This window comes from Pinus tabuliformis, chromosome 7, assembly GCF_031772625.1.
Source record: "Pinus tabuliformis cultivar Carrire ecotype Pingquan chromosome 7, CPIR1, whole genome shotgun sequence".
Classification (NCBI taxonomy): domain Eukaryota; kingdom Viridiplantae; phylum Streptophyta; class Pinopsida; order Pinales; family Pinaceae; genus Pinus; species Pinus tabuliformis.
Window position 1 is genome coordinate 1,802,381,475 of NC_142293.1, and position 25,327 is coordinate 1,802,406,801.

General features: G+C 40.0%; 1 protein-coding gene across 1 annotated transcript in view; it reads left to right on the forward strand.

Moving 5' to 3' along the window:
* The first annotated feature begins 235 nt into the window (after positions 1-235).
* LOC149255558 (protein FMP32, mitochondrial-like) overlaps positions 236-25,327 on the forward strand; it is a 171,314-nt gene continuing 146,222 nt past the window's right edge. The window contains exons 1-2 of the mRNA XM_089460518.1: positions 236-738; positions 848-979. Of these exons, the coding sequence (XP_089316644.1) occupies positions 589-738; positions 848-979 (282 nt within the window). The 5' untranslated portion in view covers positions 236-588. The remainder of the gene's footprint in view (positions 739-847; positions 980-25,327) is intronic.

Consider the following 25,327-nt stretch of genomic DNA (forward strand, 5'->3'; position numbering starts at 1 on the left):
GCATCTTAAGAGATTTGATCCCTCTTGATAATTGATAAATCTAAAATTAAGATAGACAATTATTATATAATAAATATTTTAATATTTATTACGGATAAAAAAACCATTTAATTCATCACACCTAAAATTAAAATATATATATATATATATAAATAACAATTAAAAACATTAATATTCTAATTAAACATCTATTTCCATTAAGCGCCATTATAAAAGGGCACTGCCCAAGAGATATTAGTTGTAACTTCAAATGTCTACATGAAACTTAATTTGTAGAGTTCATATAAAGAATCTGCAACTTCGGTGGGTTTACGGTGATCAGATCTCTTACAAGCGCTTCTCAAGGGTTTTCGCGATGCGGATGTCTAATTGACCACAACTAAAACTTCCCCCCAAAAAAATAATTGTTGGATACAGTAACAATCAGAGGGCTTTGTTCGGCAACCTGGTAGAATGTTTCATGGCAGAGGTCTGCGAAGATAAATTCATGATCCACAGTGAAGCAGTATGTAATATTGTGCTCTGCGCAGCCAGCAATTGCCATTTCACTGCAGTGCATTGCATCGCCATTAAAACTTCACACTAGCAATGCCAATGCCTCGCCCATCATTATATTCTTTGCAAATGCTCGGTCGATCATCGTCTTTAATTGCTTGCGACACCTCCCGGGTTAAAGTCCACCACATGTCAGATCTCGTACCCGGGAACAGAGCTTTCTTAGTCGACACCATGGCCATGGTATTTATTTATCTTTACCGAGTTAATTTTCACCATTACTGGATCAATCTGTCAAGCTCCTCAATGGCTAATGGGTTGCCGTGTTTTGATTTTTGCGGGGTTGTTAAAGGTTCGAAAGTTGGAGGAAGAGGGCATGACGCCTAAGCAAGCAGAAGCAATCACGGCTGTCGTGACGGGGGTTCTCAAGGACAGCATACATATTATCTCTGAGTCTTTTGTTTCCAAAGAAGAAATGCATAAAGTAAGCAATCTCAAATCCACGGGATTTCTCATTCAATTTGCATTTTCAAAATTAAAACCGGATTTGATTGCGAATGAGGAAAAATCAGATTTCCTATGCCTTTCTATTTCATCCTTTCAGCCCTTATCTTAAAATTGAATTTTACATATACAGCAGAAAATCCATGGGCTTTGTTTATGTGAAGGCGACACAGACTTGGCAAACTACTGATGTTCATTAGATAAGATGAGGGAATTTTATCGTGTCAAACAAATGACCATGGAAAACACAATGGGACGAGAAAGTACAAACAGCGAGCCATGGACTGTTGTAGTGTCAAGAACATTCCTGACAACTAAAGAATAGCTAACATAGTAAAAGAGATTCAAAGATCCATAACCGAAAGAGAAGAGCATGTTCTAGTATGACAAAAGTACAAACCCTAATAAGTGCGAAGCTCTAGCCCGACCAAGAGATGGATGTAGAAGTAGAAGAAAACAACCTTTATAAAAAACCTGGCTTTTGAGTAAAGGCTGTTACTACCTAGAATACATTTAGATACCTGGCATGGAAAAGACGAAAATTTCAAAATTGCCAGGTAGAGACTGCCATCCTAGTTTTATTAACAAGAAAACATCCAAAACATATGTTAACCAGGGTGATTGCACATCACACATTTTCACTGCGATTATAACAATGCCCTGTGCAGCAAGCAAACATAAAAACACACATACTAACGAGGATACAAATAACAATGACAAAGGCTTCATTTGGAGCTGGGATTGGCTGACTTGCTTCCTTTGTGGATGCTCAGAGGGAGAGCTCCTATCATTTGAAGCAAAGTCTTCGGCTTACTTGGTGCTGGGTTTTTTCCTCCCCTCATCATACTTTCAAGATGCTGAAGATAAATCTCTATTGTCTGTTTAAGGTTGGTGACCTGGGCTTGCAGGGCAGCATCCTGCCTGTTGCTCTTCTCCAGTCAGGTGTTCAGGCCCCGAATCTGTGTATGGACAATATAGAAATTCACCTTCTCCATAGCCTCATCAGTTTTCTGGCAAACCATTTTAACCTCCTGATGAATTTCTCACGCCATCTCGGTCATGAATTCAATATTCCTCTTGGCAGCATTTTTTGCACCCTCAAGATGGAATAAACAGGTACAAGTGCCTGCTTTATCCTTGGTTCAATTTTCCAGCCATACACTAGGGCCTCCTATCTATGCCATCTCAGAAATCAGACTCATCCAAGGGAAGCGAACTAAGAACCCAAAGTAGACAGAGAAGACAACAAATAGCAGTATCCATGGGTAGGGGAGGAATGGAAGGGTTCAAGGCAGAGTAAATGCAAAATGACGGGCGGGATGAATGGGACTAGTTACTGCTATGTTAACTTTGAAGTTCTAATCTAATTCACAATAACCTAGAAGCAGTCACAATTTTTGGACGATAAGTTCAGTACAGTGGACCTCAAATATAGAATGAAAAAGGTGGACTGAAATATGAGAGATATGGAAAGAAGTGGTAAATTTCATAATTAAAAAAATTCTAAAAATTAATTACAATACTCTACAGCCTAGTATGGTGGGGATGTGTCATGTTCGTAACTCAAAATGAAAAAAAGTTGAGATCTGTAATAGAAAAATGGAAATAATAAGATAATTTAAAAAATATATCTATAGATAATGATACAAACCAGCATAGATCGTTTTTAGCCTTGGACCTTTTCAGCAAAAAGAGTTTTGCTCAATTTCTTTTTGATCTCTCCCATTGCTTAATAGATCTGGGCTTACGATTGATCTGTGCTGGTTTTAATACAACAAAATTTGAATGCTCAGTGTTCCTAAAACAATATGACATAAATGTTTATCGTTGAGTGAAACGATCAAGTTTTCAAAACGGCGGTTTTGTCTGGTCAACAGAATTGTTGACTGATTTGGCCATTTGTTTTTTTAAACTGTCAGCAAAAAGAAATAAAGAAATCATATTGTAGTCCACGACTGATGAAACTATGTCAATGTGACTCATAGGTACATCAAGTGACAATACTAATGTAGGAGTGCATCTCACGAAAAGGAAAATTTGCAAAATGACAAAACAAAGGGTAAACCCAAATGGGCAAACCTTAGACAATGAAGTGAAGAGAGCCAGTGACTGTCTTTGTTACTATGCCTAGAAGCTGCAATGAATGTGCGATTGAGTCTACCTAATCCTACAATAGTATATAATGACATTGTTGAGAATCGAGATCCTTTTTTTTGCCACTTTGTTACAAGAGTTATAGTTCATAATAATTAGAAGCTGAAACTCAGGAAGTAATATCAAGCCACACATCCTGAGAGCACTAGAGAGATCAGCTCTAGATGGATCCAGAGTAGAGCATTCCCCGCTCATCAGACTACCTCCCAGATCCAGAGGAGTAGCCAAAGATTCATTCAGAGTTTCCTTCTTCCAACCTTGGATGTTAAGAATCTAAGAGTATCCTTCGCTCGTAGATCCCCCTCCGGTTCGTGCAGCCAGGCTTCTCATGGATCCAGAAGACTCCAAGAGCAAGCCAATGCCCAGTTCGACCCCCTTGCCCTTGACTATCAGACTCAGGAGACCTTGACATCATCGTCCCCATCGTCTGATCTCCCTTTCTCACTCTCTATCTTGACAGGGACAGTTTTATACATATGTTCTGATGGTATACTTATGTAGGTTTCTTTCTTTGTAGTATTTTTGTCATTTTATAGGAGTTGCGTTGGCACTCCCACATTCTATTCATACTGTTTGTACTCTTCGGTCCCATTAACCTACTTTTGTGGTCATTTGTTGGACATCAGTAGAAGTATCTTATCTTAATGATTTTTTTGAGGCACAAGCTTTTTGCTCAACTATGCTAAAATAACTGCTCTGCTCTATTGAGTGTCCTGGAAACTGAAACTAATTGCAGAAGTATGTTGCAGGTGTGATTTTGAGTCACAGCTTTGTTCTATAATTAAGGATTACACTGTTTTACCTTGAAATGGATAGCGGCTAAAGTAGAGTAAGTGAGTATCATGTGAGTTTGCAATGGTATGATGGACCATCTTTTGGGATCACTTGCTCTGTGTCCCTACATTCAGGCAGTGCTTGAATTCATTATAATACAGCAACTGAAACACCACGAGTATGGTGTGAGTATCACAACATAGTGGACTTGTGCAACTGTGTTAGAAATTCTACCCTTTTCTGTAATTGAGATATTGTGCAGGTTGAAACTTAGTATTACAACAAGGTGTCAGCATGCAATGTCAGAATGTCATGCTTGTTTGGCTGTTTCCTTTATTGCACTACATTATTAAGCTACCCTTCTGTAAATGATGTAGTTCTGAAAGAAAAGCAGAGATGGCGAATGAGATTTGGTACTCAATTCCCCAGTTCTATGATCTCATAATTAGTTAGATCCTTGTGCTACTATGTCAAATGATCTGCTTTGATCTATTTGAGAATATCCTATAAGCTGGCTCTATGTATGCAACTAGTGTGAACTCTGATACATTATCCCCCAATCTTGGCAGGTTGCTGGGTTTGCGATGCTATATGGATTAGACCAATTTATTCTATATTTACTTTGAAATAGTAACATAAAAGCTGAAACTCGAAAGGTTATCATGGTAGTGATAGTAACAGAAAGATAACTAGCCATTCTAAGAACAACAACAATAATATCTATACAGAATCCAGATGTAGAACATTTACTGGGGCTTGAAATTTCACCGTGTAATCACTATAATATCAATTTCAATAGAGCTCAAATTCTGAAGATCATATGACAATAACACATACTAATTCTCAATCTAGATTATGGTCTAGGGTAGTCCATATGCACATTTTTGATAACAAAAAATTTGGGAAACAGTTTTCCATATCCTGAAAATACAGGAAAAGTTCTAATGAAATTTGGCAAATCCACTTCTTTTGAACGACCCTTGCATGGTATATTCTAAGAGTTCTGTGTGCTTTTCGCCAAAAGTTAGATGAATTACTTGAAGAAGTTGGAGCCTATTTATGAATTTTCTTTTTTGTAAGTGAAGAGTCTGTTTAATGTGTGTTTTTTTGTGTGGTGGTAAATGCATGTTATATTGCAATAATACACAAAAGAGTACTCTAGAGTCTAGAGTATACATGCCATACAATGATACACATCAATATGCTAGGCTGTGATTATACAAACGATGCCTTCCTACATATGTGAGGGGTGATAGCATATCTGCCTTTGCTTCAACGTCCTCATCCTTTCGAAAAACTACAATTGTAGCTCTATTTTTCATGCTGCTACATACCACATGTGCAGCGGAGAGGAATCACCATTGAATGTGTCTACATACCACAAGTGCAGAGGAGAGGAATCACCATTGAATGTGTCTACATACCACAAGTGCAGAGGAGAGGAATCACCATTGAATGTGTTTCTGAAACTCCTCTTCCAAAAATGGAAATTCTGTCAATCAGACACTACTTCAATCTCTGCGCTATGCTGCCTAATCATCCAGCTGTCTCCCAAGATGAGCCCTTCCCATAAATAGGGATGAAAAAATGGATAGCATATTCAGTGGCAGTCCAGTCTCAAAAATTCAGCTACTCTACACCCCTTGATAACACGTTTGATATCCTCAACTTTGTTACATATACTGCAACAGCTGTTTCATATTCACAAGCGTTGCAACCAATCCATAACTGCTAGGCTGTGATTGAGCCTGAATCATGCAATCCTCAAAGATTCTTCTTGTCCACCTCCGGCTCTCTTCAGTATCTTCAATAGTCCACCTTTTATTTAGTCTCTTTGCTGCAGTTGGAGGTTTTGGTCTAACTTTTTGATACAACTCTTGAATTATAAATAATGAAAGGTTAATTGTAAGACTAGTTTCAACTTTTAGGTTGTTCCATGGCCAATGAACCTGTTTTATCTTGGAAGTCTGGACTCTGGAAGAACCTTGCAAAGATCTATGAAAGTTTGATTATCAGCAAATGATAACCCTTAGGAATGTTTAACTGCTGTCCAGTCCATATCGTTCCTTGACTCTTCATCCCACGTCTCCTCAGGCATAAATCTGAAATGCTCCTCAGCTCATCAAAGTCCCACTGGAGCTCCTTGGAAACTATTTTCCATGCATGCCAAATTGAGAGAGAGAGAGAGAGAGACCAAAATGTTCAATATCAAACCATGGTGAGCAGATTCTGCACTTAGATAAATATACCTAGGCGTAGATAAATTAACCTAAGCCTAGGTAGCTTAAAAATTGAAAACCTTAATCAAAACATTAAGCTCTAATATTTTCAGGTATGAACATGTACTGCTGGAAATTGCAAACAGCAAACACAAATGTGGAAGATTCGATACTGGATCTATCTTCTATTTAGTGATAGAAGAAAAAATTACACTGTTATAGCTTAAAACTAAAATTTGCCAACAAATACAGTGGTGTGCTCTAGGTCTCTTTTATAGAACAAGAGGCAGAGGGAAGATACAGTGTATCTGTTCACATCCATGAAGTGCCCATGATGAATCAGTCAAACCCTGATCCCAATCTACACAGCCAGTGTGCCCTCTCGCATGGATAGATGTGTCAGAGAGAGTGCATCCCAACTGGATGATAACTGTGGCATGCATTCCTGTACAGTCTTCATTGGGATCTATGCCTTCTTTAAATGCTCATGCAAGCGCCCTAGTTTTCCTAGGGATCGTGCACTCCTCTAATGATGTTCAATGCACGCGAAAATAAACTCACTCTAACTGGAATGCTAAATCTGAACAACAGGTTAACTCTGGAATGTTGTAAGTTTGGTACATGCATAATATTGTTGAGATTTGGTAGCTTGGGAGGTGCTCCAACCCCTAGGGTTCAGGGTTTGGAGGTTGGAGCACCACAAAACTACTTTGTGGCAAAGTTGCACGAAGCGTCAAAATGTTTCAAAGTTTTTGAAACGGGTACATGTATAAAGTTTAAACGTCACCTCCCAAAAATGGAAATGCCATATATATATATATATATATATATATATATATATATATATATATATAAAGAAATTTATAAATAAGTGATTAACACATTATCTTGCAAGAAAAAAGGGAAACAAGACCCAAAGCTGAAAATTTAGAAGGAAAACCAAGTCTATATTAATGATATGAGATTATTACATGATGGTCGAGTTTCGGCCAAGTTTCAGAGTTTCAGGTATGGGTACAGCCCGAAATGTTGGGTTCCTAGAAGTTTCGTTCAACGTAGCTTTGTGGGCTTGAAACCCAAGCTTGGGGTTTTGTACCCATCGGTGTGGGGCCAAAACCAAGAGGAGTCTAAGTGATATGACACATGGAGGTGTTAGAGGACCCTTAGAGGAGAAAAGGGCAGTGAAAATCACTTAAATCAGAGGTCTAGAACATGAGATATTAATTTTTATATGTTGCTCTTGGGTTTGCACATGTAATGTTCAGGTCGGCTAGGGTTATTGTAGCCCTCATGACAAGTTGTACAAGCCCACAAGGGCAGTTTGTTGAGCCATTGAGAAACATATAAATATAATGTAATATACTATTGAAATTTTCTGCCCTAGATGTGTCCTAGGGTTTCAGTGAATTTCCTTGTATTGAATATATGAAAAATCTTTGCAACTTTAACTAATAATATTGTAATAAAAAATAATGCAATTCAACTATCAATATTAAATATTCCAACATTACTCCACAATGTTTGGTCAACTCTCAAAGCGCTTATACATAGATTTAAACATTTCACCAATTCAAAATAATACCACGTAAATAATTCAAAGTCTAAATGTATCAAATAATACCAATTCAACGTTCCATAGGAAATAATTCTCCGTCTAATCGTATCAAATAATACCAATTCAACGTTCCATAAGAAATAATTCTCCAACTAAATGTATCAACTGATCAGGGTTTAAAAAGAGACTCGAAAATCAACCTAGCCCCGAAGATGTCCTGATCTCATGCTTATTAGAAAATCTTTGTCTATCTATTTTGACCACACAGTGCTTCCTTAAAAACTTCTGCGCTTGACTTATACTCACTGCATGTCATGGATCCAACAATTAAAATAGCGACAACATCAGGAGAGAGTCTGAATCGTTAAGAAAACTCGTGGACTGTCTTCAGCGGAATTGAGTTACCCTTTACATCCAACTTGGTCAATTGGAGTTAAAACCCGCTTTAGAAAAACTAGGCCAAGACTTTGCTGATCCTCAAACCCTCGAATTGCGTTCGGGTGGACTTTGCTTTTTGCCTTTTGTCGAGGAAGAAGATTGACGATCCTGCTCGGTTAGAGATTTTCGCTACCCTTTTTATGCCTAATCTTAAAGAACTTGCTGCCTTTGTTGCTTTTTTGCCCAAACCCACGAGCCAACGTAGAACAAACCCTCGCTCACTGACAAAAACACAATCTTGTGCCAAACATGACCAACAACTAACAAAATTTTGCGCCCTTTTCAAATCGAACTTCTGTGCCCATAACAGAATGAGAAAAAATAGAAAATGGTCAACTAGGGTGGCATCTTTCACCACCGAAATTGACAAAGAAAAAGAGGTCTTAAGACCTTCAAAGCTAATGCTCAAGAACAAATGAAATGATCCACACTTGATGCCTCCAAATGAATTCAAGCCTCCTTTATTTATAGATTTTCTAAGGGGTTTCATCTCTTTTAATTGATTGAGTGAACCTTAATCAAACCTCAGTTTTGGGTTTTTTCGCCTACTAATCCAAAATTTGCACAATAATGGGTATTTTGGGTTTTTATCCCCTTTATGGAGGACTATAGCCTATGGGGATGGATAGGCTAATAAGTCCTATTTGTCCTCAATTCGTAGAGGACATTACAATACCCTGCCTGAGATTGCTTGCCCTCAAGCAATTGCAAGTTCGAGTGCTACAAAATTCATTCTCCTTCCCATGTTGCATTCTCTTTCAGTAAATTTTTCCATTGGATGAGATATTCCAGAATTACTCTTCCCCCTAGCTTCTTTTCTCGCACTGCCATGATCGTTTCTAGAATCAATTCCAGTTGTCCCTCTTCATCTAATGGTGGCAATTTGATAGAGGTGCTGATTTGCTGGTCCACAACCTTCTTGAGGCATGACACATGGAATACATTGTGGATTTGTTTGTTACTTGGTAGCTCCAACTCATATGCCACCTTGCCCACTCTATGGATGCTTTTGTATGACCCATAAAATCTCGGCTTCAATTTTTCGCCCCTCTTTTCTTGAGTGTAGATTGTTTATAGGGTTGTAATTGTAAGAAAACAAGATCTCCCACATCAAAACTGTGCTGTGTTCGATGTTGGTATGCGTACAATTTTTGTCAATTTTGAGCTAACTGTATGTTTTCCTTGAGTACCTTGAGAATGTCCTTACTCTCCTATATCCAGTTTTTAGAAAGAGGTGCCTTGCTGTCTTCAAAAATGCTATCGATGAAGGATGGTGCATCATATCCTTACAAAGCTATGAAGGGTGTCATCCCAATGGATAAGTGGTAGGTGGTGTTGTAGCAATGCTCCCCAAGGTATAACCACTTAATCCATGCCTTCTACGGCCTGTCACGTAGTTGCGTAGGTACCCCTCAATCCACTTATTCACAATTTCTGTCTGGCTGTTTGTTTGAGGGTGATAGTTAGTGCTAGCGGTCAATTCAGTTCCTACTAGCCTGAAAATCTCTTGCCAAAATGCGCCCATAAATCTACTATCACGATCGTTGACTATGTTCTTTGGCAGCCCATGTAGTCTAAAGACCTCCTTGAAAAACAATTTCGCCACTTGTTTGGCCGAGTAATCAATGAAGATGGCAAAAAAATGTGCGAATTTAGTCAACCTGTCAACCACCGTGTAGATGTAGCCCTTCCCTTATGCTTTGGGTAACCCTGTGATGAAATCCATTGAGATGCTCTCCCATTTTTTGTGCTAGGATTGGTAGAGGTTGGAGAAGCCCTGCAGGATATATGTGCTCAACCTTATTATGTTGGCATGTCATACATTCCATGATGTATTTCATCATATCTTCCTTGAGTCCTTTCCACGAGAATCGTTCCCGAATCTGTCGATAGGTTTTGAGGAATCCTTGATGCCAATTGAAGTGACATTGTATGTAACCTTCAAGATCTTTTCCCTGAGTGTATATTCAGGAACCAAGTATATCTTGTCTTTATAATAAATGGCTTCATAAATTACTTTGTACCTGCCATCATGGATGATCTTGTCAATTAGCGCGCTAACAAACTAGTGCTTGGCATCTTCTGCTGAGAGGCGTGCCTTCCAATCTTTTGCAATTTCCATGAGAGCACACGCGACAGGTTTCCTGGAGAGTGCATCGGCCACAACATTCTTCTTCCCTTTTACGTACTCAATGTCAAAGTCGTAAGCTTGGATTTTGCTTACCCATTTCTATTGTCGTTCGTTCAAGTCCCTTTGACCCAAGAAATGGCATAGGCTGTTGTTGTCTGTCCTGATTACGAATTCGTTGCCCACTGGATACTATCTGAACTTTGCCAATGCGCGTATGATAGCTAGCATCTCCTTGTCATATATGGAATAAAGTCTTTGTGAATCTTCTAGTTTCCGACTTTCGAATGCAATGGGATGGCTCTTTTGCATAAGGACAACTCTTATTCCTTCCCTTGACACATTGCATTCTAATATGAATGGTTGACCAAAGTCAGGAAGAGCCAGTACTGGACATGAGCTCATTATTTCTTTGAGCTTGTTGAACGCCCTGTCAGATTCCTCCGTCCACCGGAAGGGTCCTTTTTTGGCTAAGTTTGTCAAAGGTGCACTTAAATGGGAGAATCCTTTAACGAACCGTCGGTAGTAGCTGCAGATTCCAAGGAACCCTTGTAATTTTGTTAGAGTTTTGGGTGTAGGCCAATCCACTATTGCCTGGATCTTCTCTTGATGGACTTGTACTCCCTTTGCGCTGATTATGTGTCCCAAATAAAGAATCTCGGTCAACCCAAACTTGCATTTGGATGCCTTGGCATAGAGAGAATGTTCCTGCATAATGCTTAAAATTGTATCCAAATGCCTCAAATGATCATCCCATGTTTTGCTGTAAATAAGATCGTCAAAGAACACTAATAAAAAATTCCTTAGCTGCTTGTTGAAGATATTGTTCATACAGGATTGGAAAGTGGCGGGGGGTTTGTTAATCCAAATGGCATGACCAAAAATTCAGAGTGTCCATAATGAGATCGCAATGTTGTTTTCGGCACATCCTCCTCTCAAACTTGGATTTGATGGTACCCTGATCATAAATCAATCTTTGAAAAGTAAACTGCTTTGTGAAGTTTGTCTAGTAATTCATCGATCTTGGGGATGGGGTACCTATTTTTGATAGAGTGCTTGTTAATCAATGCACATTCTCCACGTGCCAATGAGGCGAATGGACTCGAGCTAGGTCTAATGTGGCCCATTTCTAACTACTCTTGGATGGTCTTTTCTATTTTGTCCTTGAATTTCTTTGGATGTCAGTAGGGTGTGGTGATTACGAGCTTAGCTCGCCCTTCCAATTCTATTGTGTGCTCGAATCCTCTCTTAGGAGGCAATCCTGGAGGATTGTCGTCGAAAACTGGAGCATGCTTGTCTATTATTTGTTGAATATCTGCCTTGTACTGCGGTTTATTGCTATTGGGAACCTTTTGGCTCATGATTCTATAGTTTGCTGCATAGGCGACATTGCCATGCCTGAAGACAACTTCCATTCTTTTGGCTGAAATGACTTGTGGTCCACCGTTTTCCATACCTCTCAAAATGAATTTGCTACCATTAGGAGCTTTAAGCTCCATTTCTAGTGCTTGGTAGTCCATCGTGTGCTTTCCCAATGAATACAAACACTGTACCCCCAATACCATATTGATGTCTACAAGATCTATCACATAAAAGTCATTGGTATAAGTATAATTACCGAGTGTTACGTTCAAACTTGGTCTCATTCGGTTGCAATCCAAGTTGTATCCATCCACAACTATCACATCCAGGGCTTCAAACTCTTTGGTGTGGAGTCTTCTTTTGGCCACTAATGCTGCATCAATGAAATTGTGTGTGGCTTCTCCATCAATTAGTGTTGTGATGTGTTTCCCTTTGACAACTCCCCTGACCCTGAAGGTGTAATACCTGGGGGTACCGTACCTGAAAGGGTTGCAATCTTGACTTGGGGACGAGACTTCTTTTCTCTGTTGGCCTTCTCTTCACCCTTTGCTTCTTCTGGTGATTCTTCCTTGGAACTGCTAGGTTGTTCTTCTTTGTTTGCTTCCTTCTGCGGTGGCTCTTCTTTAGTACTTGGAGTGGCCTCTTCTCCTTCTTCTTCATCGTCAGAGAGCACTTCGATGTAGTGAATCTTCCCTTTTCCAAAGCAACGATGTCCAAGTTCCCATGTTTCTTTGCAAAAAAAACATAACTTTTTCCTTATTAGTTCGCTTCGGATCTCCTTATCTAACCTGTCCCTTTTGAGCCAATCACGTTGAGGGGCCTTCTTTTCCTTATCTTTTGGAGGGATGAATGGTTTAGGAGGGGCCTTTGATTTGATTACGACATTCCCTATATCACAAGTCTTCTTGATAGCTTCTTGAAGAGTGGTGAGATTGAATGCTTTGATCCATCCTTGCATTGGGCCGGATAAAGCTTCGTAAAAAGCATAACTAATCTTTCCTCAGATATATATGTTACCATTACAACGATACGCTCAAATTTTGAAATGAATTCTTCATGCAATCCTGTTTGCTTGAGAAGTGGATGTCTGGGTTCTTTCGGTCAAATCTTTCTATCAACCTTTGCGTAAAATCTTCATAAGAGGTAATGTTGACATGCCCTAATGTTACTAGACCATGATACCACCATTCATGTGCTACCCCTTCTAGGTGCAAATTGTGGCAAATTGGATTGTGTCTGCTTCTGCCATAGAATTGAGCCTGAAGTAGGTGTCTAATTTTTGTACCCAAGCTCTTGATGTACATTTAGATGACCCATCAAATGAAGGAAGGGAAAGTTTATTCACCTTGCATATTAGTTCGGAATTAGGTTGCCCCCCTGGTCTGTTTATGAATCTGAAATTATTGTATTCATTGAAGGTCATGGTGACTCGCGTGTTTTCTTCTAATGCTTCATATTCTCGAAAGTAATCGTCTAGTAGTCTGTTTAGTTCAACGACTTCTTGTTCTTTTGGTCAAATATTTCTATCAACCTTTGCGTAAAATCTTCATAAGAGGTAATGTTGACATGCCCTAATGTTACTAGACCATGATACCACCATTCATGTGCTTCTCCTTCTAGGTGCAATGTGGCAAATTGGATTGCGTTTGCTTCTGCGATAAGATTGAGCCTGAAGTAGGTGTCTAATTTTTTTTACCCAAGCTCTTGCTGTACATTTAGATGACCCATCAAATAAAGGAAGGGAAAGTTTATTCACCTTGCGTATTAGTTCGAATTAGGTTGTCCCCCTGGTCTGTTTCTGAATCTGAAATTATTGTATTCATTGAAGGTCATGGTGACTCGCTTGTTTTCTTCGAATGCTCCATATTCTCGAAAGTAATCGTCTAGTAGTCTGTTTAGTTCAATGACTTCTTGATTTACTGCAACTTGATCAATTGTGAATTGAGACAGCAACAGTCAGTGACTTCTGTTGGTTCTCCTAGTGTTAGGAGGTCCAGGGTTAGGATTCCCATTCCCCTCTATGTTAGTTCTGTTGTTGCCGAAAACACTTTCACTCCTTATGAGATGAGTCATCCACTGGTCAAGTTGTTGTTGACCCTGAGCCAATGTTTGCATTAACTGCTGTCCTTGCCCTTGTAATATTAAATTTGACTTGCGTGTTTTCTTCTAACGCTCCATATTCTCGAAAGTAACCGTCTAGTAGTCTGTTTAGTTCAACGACTTCTTGATCTACTACAAATTGATTAATCATGAATTACGGCAGCAACGGTCAGTGACTCCTGTTGGTTCTCCTAGTGTTAGGAGGATCAGGGTTAGGATTCCCATTCCCCTTCATGTTAGTTCTGTTGTTGCCGACAACACTTTGACTCCCTATGAGATGAGTCATCCACTGATCAAGTTGTTGTTGACCCTGAACCAATGTTTGCATTAACTGCTGTCCATGCCCTTGTAATATTAATTTTGATATTTTTGGCTGTCCATGTATCAACACATGTAAGAGATCGCTGGTGTCTGGATCTCCTCGATCCTCTTTACCTTCCATGGCTGTCCTGCAATTACCCCTGTTCTTTCTAGCTATAACATTACTTGTATCTCCCGACAACATACATCACTCTCACAGGCTGGCAGGAGTCCAACACTCTGATACCACTGTAATATACTACTGAAATTTCTGCCCTAGATTTGTCCAAAGGTTTCAGTAAATTTCCTTGTACTGAATATAACAAAAATCTTTGCAACTTTAGCTAATAATATTGTAATAAAAATATGCAATTCAACTATCAATATTAAATATTCCAACATTACTTGACAAGGTTTGGTCAACTCTCAAAGCGCTTATACATAGATTTAGACAGTCCACCAATTCAAAATAATACCAATTCAACTGTACAGAGGAAAATAATTCTCTGTCTAAATGTATCAAATAATACCATTTCAACATTCCATAAGAAATAATTCTCCGTCTAATGTATCAAATAATACCAAATCAATGTTCTATAAGAATTAATTCTCCAATTAAATGTATCAACTGATCAAGGTCTAAAAAGAGACTCGAAAATTGACCTAGCCCCAGAGACGTCCTGATCTCATGCTTCTTAGAAAATCTTTGTTTGTCTATTTTGACCACACAGTGCGTCCTTAAAAACTTCTGTGCTTGACTTATACTCACCGCATGTCACGGATCCAACAATTAAAATCGTGACAACCTCAAGAGAGAGTTTGAATCATTAAGAAAACTCATGGACTGTCTTCAACAGAACTGAGTTACCCTTTATGTCCAACATGGTCAATTGGAGTTAAAACCCACTTCAGAAAAACTAGGCCAGGACTCCACTAATCCTCATACCCTCGAACTGCTTCCAACTTTCCAAGTGGACTTCGCTTTGTGGCTTCTGTTGGGGAAGAAGATTGATGGTCCTGCTCGGTTAGAGATTTTCGCTGCCCTTTTTGTGCCTAGTCTTAAAGAACTTGCTGCCTTTGTTGCTTCTGCGCCCAGACCCACGAACCAACATCGACCAAACCCTCGCTGCCTGACAGAAACAAAATCCTGTGCCATACTAAAAAACTAAAGGATTAATATTACAAACCCAGGGATTGATAAACCCAAGGAATTATTAATATTTTAACCAACAACTAACAAAATTTCGCTTCTTTTTCAAATCGAACTCCTGTGCCCAAAAACAAAATGAGAAAAAATAGAAAATGGTCAACTAGGGTGGAATCTTTCACCACCAAAATTGACAAAGAAAAAGAGGTCTTAAGACCTTCAAAGCTAAGCTAATGCTCAAGAACAATTGAAATGATCCACACTTTATGCCACCAAATGAATTCAAGCCTACTTTAATTATAGATTTTCTAAGGGGTTTCATCTCTTTTAATTGATTGAGTGAACCTTACTTATACCCCAGTTTTAGGCTTTTTTCACCCAACTAACCCAAAATTTGCCCAATAATGGGTATTTTGGGTTTTTATACCCTTTATGGAGGACTATAGCCTACGGGGATGGATAGGTTAACAAGTCCTATTTGTCCTCAATTCACAGAGGACATTACATATAAGGTGAATGTGAGAGGTTTAGAGCACATCCAAGTGCAACAAAATCACAAGGAGCACATCTGTTTTGGGCCGCAGATCTAAGGAGCAGACTTTAGCGAAGATTAGAGGAGCTGTGGGTGATCTCTTGTGACTGTTGAGGGCCAAGTTTGATCTGTGGAGGAGGCCAAGATTTGAGGGACAAGTCTTGGTCTGTTTGTGCATAGTTTTGATGGCAGATTTCCTATTTTGAAGGGCCGAGATACTCTATGTGCAGGCCGAGGCAATTTTGGGCAGATTGGTGTGGTATTAGTGTGTGGGCAGATCTCCAAAAGGAGCCACTGTCCTATACATTAGTTGGATAGGAGGGCTGAAGCTCTTTACCTCACTTCGAAGGTGGCCGAAAGGCCTAAACAGTGGCTGGAAAGTGCCTTAGATACCAACATATGGGAGCAGGAGCATAAGAGAGAAAGGCCACAGTATTTAGGAGGCTGTTGGAGTATTTTGGAGAGGGCTAACAGGCTGTTGGAAGCCCTAACCAGGAGTAGAGGCTACAACAGAGAAACACCAGCCCTAAGGTATGTATTGATGATGTGTTCAAGGGTGATTTGTTGTTAGAGGATAGGGTCCAGATTGGACATTTGTATTAGACATTTGTGGACTGTTGGAGGGTAGTGAGAAAGTAGACCAAGGGAGCCCTAAGTGCAGTGCAGGAAAGGACACTTGGATTGCTAGTAGAGGCAGAGTTGATGAACTCATTGACTGATCTTTGAAGGTCTAAAGAGGGGCGTCATAGAGGAGCAGTTTGTAGCCCAAGTTCATTGTTGGAGAAGGGAAGTTTGACAATGATAGTTGGCAACCCTCCTGCCCTATGTTTGTCGTCATTGGAGCAACACAGGGAGACAATAGTGGGAAGAAGTCCCTAAGTAGTTGAGGAGCAACAATGGGCAAGAAGACTCAAAGTGATGTGGCCTTGAAGGATGAAGGAGAAGCTAGTGAGCGTGAAGACCCTACGTGTTGGTTGTAGATGGACTTAGGATTAGCTAGAGGGCAAATTGGAGAGTTGAGCTCAGTGGCCTAAAGGAGTTGGTGCATTGATAGAGGTAGTGCTGCAGAACGGAAGCAAAGGACCCTCATTGTGTTCAGGATACGATCAAGAAGCCGAGATGGTGTGCAACATTAGCTAGATGATCAATGTATCTTGTTCTTGTATTCTTATACTAGTGGCTATATGAGGGCCATTATCCCTGGTATGAGAGCCCTAGACTGTTGTATTATTAGTTTGATTAATATAATGAAGTTGGGTTGTTGATTAAATTTGTAAAATGTTGTGTATATTTTGTGCACTAGTAGATTTACTACTGTATATTATTCCGCTGTGCAAAGTAGTCTTGTTGTGATACTTGGATTGGTAGTGTCAGTGATTTAAGATTCTATCCTAGACTCCAGTATCGTGGAAAAACAACATGGTATCAGAGCTACTTTGAAGGGCTAGTGAATCAGAGTGTGCACAACGAAGTACAACTTAAGAGGGAGTTGGTCACATTGTTGTTGAAGGGCTCAAACAATGTTGAAGTTGCAGGTTGGTCTTCGGTATGAGGACAGGTTGGAAGGGTTGTCCAACTATAGTCCATGGAAGGAAAGGATCAAGTTGGTTTTGATGGTCAACAAGATCTGGGAATTTGTTGAGAAAGCAATCAAGAAGCCAACAAACCCTAAGGAGCTGGAAGTGTACGAGGAATTGGATACAAAGGCGAAGTTGATCATCTTAGATGGTGTTAAGGACTCCTTAATACCTCATTTTTCCGGGAAGAAAACTGCCCATGAGACGTGAGAGGCTCTTCAAAATTTGTTCCAAAATTAGAACGAGTATTGGGTATTGGTATTGGAGGATAAGTTGAAGACCACCAAGATGATATAGGGTGAAGGGTGACTTCGTATTTGATGAGGTCATATCAAGTTCTAGATGAGCTTACCGTCGTCGGAGTGACTATTGCAAATTTTGAGATGGTGAGGATTGCCTTGAAGGGGTTTACTCCAAAGTGGAAGACGTTCATCAAGGGGATCGTTGCCAGGTACAAGGTCCCAGATTGGAATAGGTTGTGGGACGACTTCATTCAGGAAGAGTTGTGAGACGAGGACCTTCATTCGAACAAGAAGGCTTCTGATGATGACGTGGCACTTGCAGCGGGAATGAAGGGCAAGCAGAAGGAGGACTTGAGTAATATCAAGTGTTTCAACTGTGCCAAGATGGGTCATTTTTCGACGAAGTGTACGATGAAGAAGAAGGGAGATGATGAGAAGAATAAAGGGAAGTAGGTCACATGTGTTGTCACTTCTACTAAGATAGATGATCTCTTCAGGAGATTGGAGAAGGAGGACTTTGCTTTGATCTCTCATTTGTCACAGGATACCGTCGACAAGGTTGCATGGTACATGGACAGTGGTGCGTTGAAGCACATGACAGGGTCACAAGGGGTGTTCGAGACTCTAGTTGAGTGGGCTCAAACTTGCACATGGTGTTGGGCAACAAGAGTCAGAAAGAGGTTAGAGGATCAGGTGTCGTGCCATTCAAGATGGAGTCAGGTCAGGTGATGCGAGTTCAGGATGTACTGTTTGTACCAGAACTTAGATACAACGTGATGTCTGTCTTAGTGATCGAGCATAAGGGGTTTGAGGTCTTGTTCCAGAGTGGGAAGTCGAGACTCAGGCCCAGAGTTTCTAGCTCCGCAAGTGTTGTGATTGGAGTTAGAGAGCATGGTCTATACAGCTTGACGGGCAAGCCTATAGATCATGAGAGGAAGAAGAAGTAGAACCATGTACAATTTCTAGAGAAATAGGTGCAGGGTTCAAAGGAGTAGGTATAGGTTCCAGAGAAGAAGATCCAGGTTCCAAAGACTCAGAGGGAGTAGAGTTCTAGAAGGAGTTTGGAGGTTCAGAGGGAGAATGTGCAGCCCAAGAAAAGCATGCGGTCAATGGGGAGCAAGGGTGCTTCTACATCTGCCAAGAGGGAATCATGGAAAGATTGGAAAGCATTTCAGGAGAAGAAGAAAAAGCAAGAGGCTTCCAGTGATGATGACATTTCCAAGAGAGGCGTAGTCCATGCCACAAGGTTTGCTATAGTTATGGGCTCCAGGATTTGGGCGAGTGTTGCAAGCAGTGACAATGATGATGGTCAGTTACTTCCTAGTCTTGGAAGTACCTCCCTCGCTAAGAGGGATTGTTGAGATTTGGTAGCTTGGGAGGTACTCCAAGCCCTAGGGTTTGGAGGTTGGAGCGCCACAAAAGTACTTTGTTGGCTTGAAACCTAAGCTTGGGTTTTGTACCCATTGGTGTGGTCTAAAACAAAGAGGAGGTTGAGTGATTTGACACATGGAGGTGTTAGAGGATCCTTATTGGGGAAAGGGGCAAGAAAAGTCACTCAAATTGGAGGTCTAGAACATGAGATATGAATTTTTATATGTTGTTGTTGGGTTTGCACATGTAATGTTCAGGTCGGCTATGGTTATTATAGCCCTCATGAAAGGTTGTACAAGCCCACAAAGGTAGTTCGGTGAGCCCTTGAGAAACATATAAATTTAAGTTGAATGTGAAAGGTTTAGAGCACATCCAAGTGCAAAAAAATCACAGGGAGCACATCTGTTTTGGCTGCAGATATAAGGAGCAGAATTCAACGAAGATTAGAGGAGCGTTGGGTGATCTCTTGTGACTGTTGAGGGCCGAGTTTGATATGTGGAGGAGGCCGAGACTTGAGGGACAAGTCTTAGTTTGTTTGTGCATAGTTTTGATGGCAAATTTCTTGTTTTGAGGGGCTAAGATACTCTATGTGCAAGGCGAGGCAATTCTAGGTAGATTGGTGTGGTATTAGTGTGCGGGCAGATCTCCAAAAGGAGCCGCAGTCTTGTACAACAGTTGGATAGGAGGGAGGAAGCCCTATACCTCAGTTGGAAGGTGGCCGAAAGGCCTAAACAGTGGTTGGAAAGTGCCTTAGATTCCAATGTATGGGAGCATGAGCATAAGGGAGAAAACCCACAGTATTTAGGAGGCTGTTGGAGAATTTTGGAGAGGGCTAACAAGTTGTTGGAAGCCCTAACCAGGAGCAGAGGCTACACCAAAGAAACACCGACCCTAAGGTATGTATTTATGATGTGTTCAAGGGTGATTTGTTGCTAGAGGATAGGGTCTAAATTGGACATTTGTATTGGACACTTGTGCTGTTGGAGGGTAATGAGAAAGTGGACCAAGGGAGCCTTAAGTGCAGTGCAGGAAAGGACACTTGGATTGTTATGAGAGGCAGAGTTGATGAGCTCATTGATTGATCTTTGAAGGACTAAAGAAGGACGTCATAGAGGAGAAGTTTATGGCCCAAGTTCATTGTTGGAGAAGGGACGTTGGACAGTGATAGGTGGCAACCCTCCTGCCCTATGTTTGTCTTCATTGGAGCAATGCAGGAAGACAATAGTGGGAAGAAGTCCCTAAGTAGTTGAGGAGCAGCAGTGGGCAAGAAGACTCAAAGTGTTGTGGCCTTGAAGGACGAAGGAGCAACTAGTGAGCGTGAAGACCCTATGTGTTGGTTGTAGATGGACTTATGATTAGCTAGAGGGCAGATTGGAGAGCTGAGTTCAGTGGCCTAAAGGAGTTGGTGCATTGATAGAGGCAATGTTGCAACGAAAGCGAACGACCTGTAATGTGTTCAGGATATGATTGAGAAGTCGTGATGGTGCGCAACATCAGCTAGATGATCAATGTATCTTGTTCTTGTATTCTTATACTAGTGGATGTATGAGGGCCATTATTCCTGGTATGAGAGCTCTAGACTGTTGAATTATTAGTTGGATTAATATAACAGAGTTGGGTTGTTGATTAAATTTGTAAAATGTTGTGTATATTTTGTGCACTAGTAGATTTATTGCTGTATATTATTCCACTGTGCAAAGTAGTCTTGTTGCGATACTTGGATTGGTAGCATCAGTGATTTAAGATTCTATCCTAGACTCCATTATCGTGGAAAAACAACAAATACTAGGTCTGGTAATCACCAGATACATACTGGAACATATCTATTGCTTGTATATAATTGTGTCTATAAAGTTTAAATGTGAATCTGCCGATAACTTCAGATTTGATATGTAGGAGTGAGCTTAAAAGCCATCATCTAGAATCTCTTCACAGTCTTGATTGCATATTTGTCATATGAAGACCTTACCTAGACTTTGTTTAAGCTTTAGACCCAACAAATAGTGAATAAGGAGGATGTCTTTCATATCGAACTTGTGTGCCCACTGCCATCTTTGTCTTGCACCATGCTATGAGCTTCTCAAAACTACCTATAAGATCATCTACATACATGAATAAGTCAAGTAGATCACATTTATCAAATAAATAATAAAGATTGGGATCTATGGTAGTTTTAGTGAAAGCCCAAATATAATAGGCATTTATCAATCCATAGTACTAAGCATGTAGTGCTTACTTTAGTCCACAAAGGGCTTCTTTAGTTTGCATACTCACCTTGGTGACTCAACAATTCCACCCAAATCAACTTCTTGTAAGCTTGGTATTTTCACAATCAAACCTCGGTTGACTTCTATTGGACATTAACATTGACTCAGTGAGGTTGAGATTGACTTGACTTATTGATCTGACCTGATGGATAGTCTTTGTTTGTCAGGTATCTCTACTGTTGTGATAAATAAAGCACAAATGTCAGATGCCATTGTGGAAGTTACTGTAGCCAAAAATAGTGCTTTGTAATTGTTACCCACCAAAAGTAGGTAACCCATAGGAGGAACATTAGCTGAGCTGAACATTACATGTGCAAACCCAACAACAACATATAAAAATTAATATCTCATGTTTTAGACCTCCAATTTGAATGTTTTTTGTTGCCCATTTCCCCTCTAAGGGTCCTCTAACACATCCATGTGTCAAATCACTCAACCTGCTCTTGGTTTTGGACCCACATCGAAGGGTACAAAACCCAAGCTTGGGTTTCAAGTCAACAAAGTACTTTTGTATTATTAGTTGGATTAATATAATGTAGTTGGGTTTTTGATTAAATTTGTAAAAAGCTGTGTATATTTTGTGCACTAGTAGATTTATTGCTGTATATTATTCCACTATGCAAAGTAGTCTTATTGTGATACTTGGATTGGTAGTGTCAGTGATTTAAGATTCTATCCTAGAATCCATTATCGTGGAAAAACAATAGAGATCAAGTTTGGTAATTACCAGATACATACTGGAACCTATCTATTGCTTGTACATAGTTGTGTCTATAAAGTTTAAATCTGAATCTGCTGATAACTTCAGATTTGATATGTAGGAGTGAGCTTAAAAACCATCATCTAAAATCTCTTCATAGTCTTGGTTGTATATTTGTCAGACGAAGACCTCATGTAGACTCTGTTTAACCTTTAGACCCAACAAATAGTGAATAAGGAGGATGTATTTCATATCGAACTTGTGTGCCCACTGCCAACTTTGTCCTGCACCATTCTATGAGCTTCTCATAACTACCTATAAGATCATCTACATACATGAATAAGTCAAGTAGATCACATCTATCAAATAAATAATAATGATTGGGATTTGTGGTAGTTTTAGTTAAAGCCCAAATATAAGAGGCATTTATCAATCCTTAGTACCAAGCATGCAAAGGGCTTCTTTAGTTTGCATACTCGCCTTGGTGGCTCAACAATTCCACCCAAATCAACTTCTAGTAAGCTTGGTGATTTCACAATCAAACCTCGGTTGACTTCTATTGGACACTAACATTGACTCAGTGAGGTTGAGATTGACTTGACTTGTTGATCTGACCTGATGGATAGTCTTTGTTTGTCAGGTATCTCAACTTTTGTGATTAAAAACACGCAAATTTCAGATGCAATTGTGGAAGTTACTCTAGCCAAAATTAGTGCTTTGTAATTGTTACCCACCAAAAGTGGGCAACCCATAGGAGGAAATTTTTTCTCCTATCTTGGACAGTTAGCCAACCAACAACCCTATGCATTGCTCAATATATGATGATATGTCACATTTCTTTGCCATTTGCCCTGGTCAGACACCTCTCACCATCCAACATTTCTCTTAAAGGAAGGTGGGCTGGGCAGGTACTTTAATTATTTTCAATCAAGTGCTTTTACTTAATGTTTTGGGCATTCTAACATGGATAAAGGGGTGATCTAAATGATTGACCGATGTTGATTGTAAACTTGTTCTCTCACTTTACCAGGTGGGTAAGTCTTTGGCCCTAGTCCAGTGGGACCTCCTTTGAGGCTTTAGGTTTATAGGAGGGTCACTACTTGGAAAACTTGGATTGAACTAGCGTGTCCATAACCATCGCATACTTGCCATTCTTCACCATTCTCCTAATTTCACATCCATCCTTTGGGTTTGCTGTCTTTGGTTCCTTGGGATTGGCACCCTCATATCCTCATCCTTGAGTTGGGGTCGAAAAATTTGCTCTAGAGGTTGATGCAGCTAAAAGAAAGGTAAAACCATAAGATTAAGGAAAAGAAAGTTAAAATGAAAAAGATGGTTAGGACAATAATTAGCGCGTGGGCAAAATCCTAGCATGAGCTCTACCTTGCTCATTAGCCATCACTTGGTTTTTGAGCACTAGATGCTCCATCACATAACAAAGGAACCCTTGCATATCCCACACTGATGAGAAAGCGTTGAGAAGTTGACTCATCGTGGGGGGTAAATAAATGCTATATCATTAAAAGCCAACTTGGACACCTGAGTTATGCTTCTTATCAAAGCATTATTAAAAAAGAAGTAAAAGGCACACCAGAGGGGTGTTAGAAGCCGGGGGAGGAAAGGGGTAACTCGTGCCTCCACGATTGCTCCCTACATACATCTATACACTCAGGATGATGGACCTCCATCCACTGGTCCCATGACCATGGCACCTAGCCATGAAGCATTTCCCCTCCATTGCCACCACTATCACAAACACATATGAATTGAAGGGTTGACCTTGGACATGTCACCTCCACTTAGGCGCTAGAAGCACCTAATAGGCTTGACCATCTAGCCACCCTTAACAAAGTAGGGAACACTTTTATAGGACTTGGTTTAGTTAGATATTTGAAGGTGATCTAGTTTGAAGTCTTATTATGCCCTTAATAATTAAGTATGGTCCACTATGATGCATCTATGGTCATTGTATCTAATGAAATGTAATTTTCAGTTGAGTTTGAGACAATTTTGCTAGGTGGTCCTTCACAGATCAATAGAGGCCTTGAGGGCACACATTCCATGCTCTCACTCCAGATGATGCTTAGGCTGTACTACACTTCCAGAGAGCAGTGATGACCTTACCGATGTAACGTTTCCCATCCATAGTAAAGCGTTGGGCATTTTGATGATTCTAATAGTTGGTTGACACCTTAGAGCACCCCTAGATGCTTAAACATTGAGCTCACTTTGCTTGGTGTTGGAGATTCATGATGATGTATCCAACGGACCCAACTTGCCCCCAGGCTGACCTTGACACTATTTGATGGGCATAGCTTGATCCAAAGTCCAAATGATGATGGTCATCCCTAGGATGACAAGGGAGGGCTTGTACTACCTCTTGGAGCCCCATTGCTTAAGAGAGTTGTGGCATGTTATCTTTATAACCCCCTTGGAGATGATGCAGGGCACCCAGAGTAGTGTTTGGACGCATGGAGACACATTGAGGCATGACTTGAGGGTTTCCCTTCAATCAATTGTTAAAATTCTGATGTTCTATGTTGTAACAATTACTTATTCCAAAACTTTTTTTTGCTGCAATATTAGTTAAGCAATTGTAGATAGAACATAAACCAAATGCACAATTGAAGACAACCAAGAACAAAATAAGACACAGAGAATTTAGGTCCAATGACCAGGGCAAAACCCACAAGGGGAAAACCCAACCAGATTCTTCTTCTATTAGATATCAATTGTTCAACAGAGATACAAAGTACAATGAGAGATCAAGAGAATGAGTAAGTTCACCCAAATCTGAACAAGCTGTAGCATGAAGATCACTGGTAGCAGTAGCTGATGCAAACACTGAATCAACCTTCAAGTTCTGCTCTTACTCTCCAAGTCTCTCTCTCTCACAATCTTCTTCAAGTCTCTCCAACTCTCTCTCTCAAGTTCAAATCCTTCTTTCACAATGCACAAGTAGTGAGAATGAGATGATATGAGATACATATATAGGAGGAGCAACAAATTCTGGTCATAAAGGAGCAATACACATGCCTTGAGGAGGAGTTACATATGCCATTTAGGGAGGTACACATGCCTTTGTAACTCATGCCATTAAGGAGGTGTAAGAGGAATCTTTTATGACATGCTTTTATTGTGAGTAAGAGGAATATGCCATGTCTTAATGAGTGCATAAGAGAGAGAGAGTAACAATGTGCTATGTGAGACATAGAGGTATGAAGTGATTAAGTGATGAAGTTAAGGTGACTTGAAGTTCCTTTTACTAATAATAATAATGTCATATTATCATAAGGATAATAATAAAGGTAATGATAATATTGATGATTAAGTCAAAATTGAACTATTAAGATTGATTAATGATACGTTAAGTGATTTTCCAACATCTATACTTGATTACCAATTGATGCAAGGTGATTTACTATTTTTGGAAAGTCATGCTTGAGATGCTAGACATGACTT